This window comes from Artemia franciscana, unplaced genomic scaffold (genome assembly GCF_032884065.1).
Source record: "Artemia franciscana unplaced genomic scaffold, ASM3288406v1 Scaffold_8020, whole genome shotgun sequence".
NCBI lineage: Eukaryota > Metazoa > Arthropoda > Branchiopoda > Anostraca > Artemiidae > Artemia > Artemia franciscana.
In genome coordinates, this window is record NW_027068037.1 from 1,509 (window position 1) to 4,977 (window position 3,469).

General features: G+C 42.0%; 1 protein-coding gene across 1 annotated transcript; it reads right to left on the reverse strand.

Annotated features, from left to right (window-relative positions):
- Window positions 1-1,780: 1,780 nt before the first annotated feature.
- Window positions 1,781-2,851, reverse strand: LOC136043664 (uncharacterized). Its single transcript, XM_065728560.1, has one exon. The coding sequence runs from the start codon at window positions 2,849-2,851 to the stop codon at window positions 1,781-1,783; it is 1,071 nt and encodes a 356-aa protein (XP_065584632.1).
- Between the last annotated feature and the right edge of the window lie 618 nt (window positions 2,852-3,469).

The following is a 3,469-nucleotide window of genomic DNA, read 5'->3' on the forward strand; positions in this document are numbered from 1 at the left end:
CCAGAATGGCTTGGCAAACAGATTGGTAGCGGTTGGCTCTTTCGTTTTGGGTTTCGCGGAATCGGTTGAGCAGGATAATTGAAAAGATATCTCCCGCAATGTTCATTAGCGATATCCATCGGTAAATTATGCATTCAGTGGATTGTAAAATGTAGTTTCTTAGCTAAAATAGGATCAGCCTTGTGGACTCCGGTCGGAATAGAATTTGTGCCTGACACCTTCTGATTCCTCAGCTTCTTGATTTCTTCTTTGATCTCTTGTTTTGAGAGGGGGTTGAATATTGACGTTGCTGTATGGGGCTTGTTGACTTGGTGATACTCAGTTTTGGTTAGGATTGCTTGGATGGAGTGCAATGGCGCAGTTATTGGGTGGCGTTTGGGTGGAAGGGACAATGTGATTGCGGTTCAGCAGCTTCTGGAAATGGTAGTGCCATATTGCAATTATGTTATTTTCTGAGAAAAGCCTCTAACTCCATTTGACTCTCTAACTCTTCTTCACCTCTAACTCAGATTTAGACCTTTTTACTTTTTCCAGTTGTTGCCTTTAGCAAATGGTAAGGCTTTCCAGCATCTGAATGACTAGATGCCTTCTGCATATCTGCTGTCGCGTGGTCCTAGTAGCGTTGTTTTTCGTGGCAGGTGAATTTACTGCATTCTTATCTAGGTGTTTTGTATACTGGTGACTGGTTATTTCCGATCTGTTGTTTCTGGTATAATAGCTTGATGCTGTCTTCTGAGATCCACTTCTTTGCTTCGGATTTAGCCTGCTTAGGATTGTTTTTTAAAGGTGTCTGTCAAGATGTCTTTGATCTTCCTCCACTCGTCTTCTATGTTGACGGTGACTGGTTCATTATCGCCGTCCAGGGACAGGATGTCAAAAGGGCTAGATAATTCCAAGCAGAGTACTTCTGCAACTGCTTTATCCTGAAGGCGTGCTCCATCGTATCTTGGAGGCGAGTTTTATGGTCAGGGAAGCTTTTAGCAGCAAATGATCACAGTCATTCTTCGCTCCTTTGTTGGTTCCACGTTAGGCTTTACAGTTCTGTACAGAACTTTGCCATCGGGAGGATATTATAAAGTAATCCACCTAAAATTGGGCTAAAATTGGACTATTTTGAGTGCACTGGGGGATCCTTTGGGAAGTTTTGTCTTACAACAACGAGTCTCCTTCTATGCTCGCACCTGTCACCCCATCCAAATCTTCCTACAGCTCTTTCGCGGTATGTCTCAAGGCTTCAAAGGTGGACCTTATAATAACCTCCTTGTTTGAGTAGATAAAGCTTTGGGACTGTTCACCATAACTGGATCAGAGAGTGGTAGAGGTCGTTAACTATGCTTTTACCCTTGGCACTGGTTTGTGCACAGGCTGAGATGACAGTGATGTTGAACAGTTGACCTTTAAGACGAGCCTTTGCCAAACAGGATGTGAATGGCTACGAATCAACTAGAGATTTTGCTACTTTAGAACTTATAAGGAGACCAGCCCCTGCATTACCAGAGCCATCGGAAGGTCCGGAGTTGAAAAAGTGAAATTCAGATTTTCCGCCAGGGGTGAAGATGAGCTCATCTTCCTGATTTCTATTTAGCCAGGCTTAGGATGCACTAGAATCACTTCTGCAAAGAAATTATGCAAATCCTTCCCCGTGACTATAAAATTCACCTGAATCGGAATCAGTTTTATTTGCACAATCTCTCGTAGTCATAAAACTAAATGGCGCTTGTGCTTACAAAAAAAGGATTAAATCAAACGAAGAAAAAATCATAAGAGGAAAAGGATTAAATCAAGAATGGTTATACTTTGATACAAAAAAAGAGATGAATGAATCGGAAAAACGGTTTATGCGTGAAGGAGGTGCTGCTAATCTGTCAATGTTCTTCGACCTAGTACTTCGATGTTTCACTAAGACTGGTGGTAGTATCAATCTGTGTTTATCACTTCTGAGAAGATATTGGTCAGATTCAAGGATCAAACTGAGACGACGCTTTTGAAGAGAGGGAATTTGTAAAGTGGATAATGCTAACTTATATTCAGTAAAAGCATTGCAAAATATTACCTTGACTGCTCTTTCTTGTATTGACGCAAGCTGGTCACTTAGGTAAATAGTGTTTTTGACTTTTGGGCCCCATACGGGACATGCATACTCTAAAATTCGTCGGATGTAAGTGAGATAGGCTATCCTTAGTTGTGACACTGAGAAACCAAATAGACACATTAGTATAGGTGTCCGCATCGCACTATTTGCCTTTTTGATAATTGTATTCGCATGGTGGCCGAAAGAGCAGTTAATGCTAAACTTGACACCAAGTACTACTGTCAAAGATTCACTAGGATAAGGGGGAGGAGTGCACACAAAGTCTCTCTTCAGGGGATTAAAGCGAAGGATTTTAGTCTTTCCTTCGTTGATTTGGCGGCTGTTCGCAGTACATTCATCTTTAAAGTTGTTGATTATTTCGTTACAGAATTGGGGAACAACCTCAGACTTCTCAACAATGTACTTCAGTAGGACTGACAAGTCGTCTACATACTTAAGTCTTTCTTCATAGCCGGAAAGGATGATATTTATCTCTGCCAAAAACAGTAGACTAGCGACCTTAGTACCTTGTGGGGCTCGGCATGTAAGCTCGACCCATTTGGAGTCGGTATCTCCTAGGAAAAGTCTGTAAACGCACTGATAGCGGGCTTGTAAAAAATTGATCACTAAAAGGAGAATATGTTTGTGCGCACCCATGGTGCGTAGATTTGTGATAGCAACGGAATGGCGAATAAGATCAAAAGCCTTTCGGTAGTCTTTGAGGAGAAGGTCGACTATAGCACTTCCTCGGCCGAGCCACTCGACAATGAGATGGTACATCCGTGCTAAACAGTTGTGCTACTGCCTCTTAAGCATCCATACTGATACGGGTTTAGATGTGCAGGGACCTGTGACATACGTTTGCGGTAAATAAACGTTTCTGCCACTTTAGAAAGGTTCGGAGTCATTGATATAGGCCGGAGTTGATCACAAGATTCTGGACACCTTCTTTTGGAATAACACGGACATATGCTCTTTTCCAAGCACTAGGGAATACTTGGTAACGGGAAGATTGGTTGATTATATAAGAGAGTGGCTTAGCAAGAAAAATGGCGAATTCGCGTAACAGCTGTACTGGAAGCTCACCTGGGTAGGACGCACAGTTCGCTTTCAGTCTTAGGAGTTCCTTATAAACAGTGAGTTCAGAGACTTCACATACGTCATCAATCTCTGCACCAGCAATGATAGAATCAATTTCGGATTTGGTGATTGATGAAAATGTGGTACAAATGTCATCAAAAAAAGAATTGACTTCATTAGCTGAGATCAAGGTACCGTCCTCTCTGAGCAGCCTTAGATCTTTGAGTGTTGTCTTACTGGTAAGTCTTTATACTGAGGAATGCCATTTGTGGGGTTCTAGTGTGAGTAAGGGAGTAATTTTATCCCTCAAATACTGCC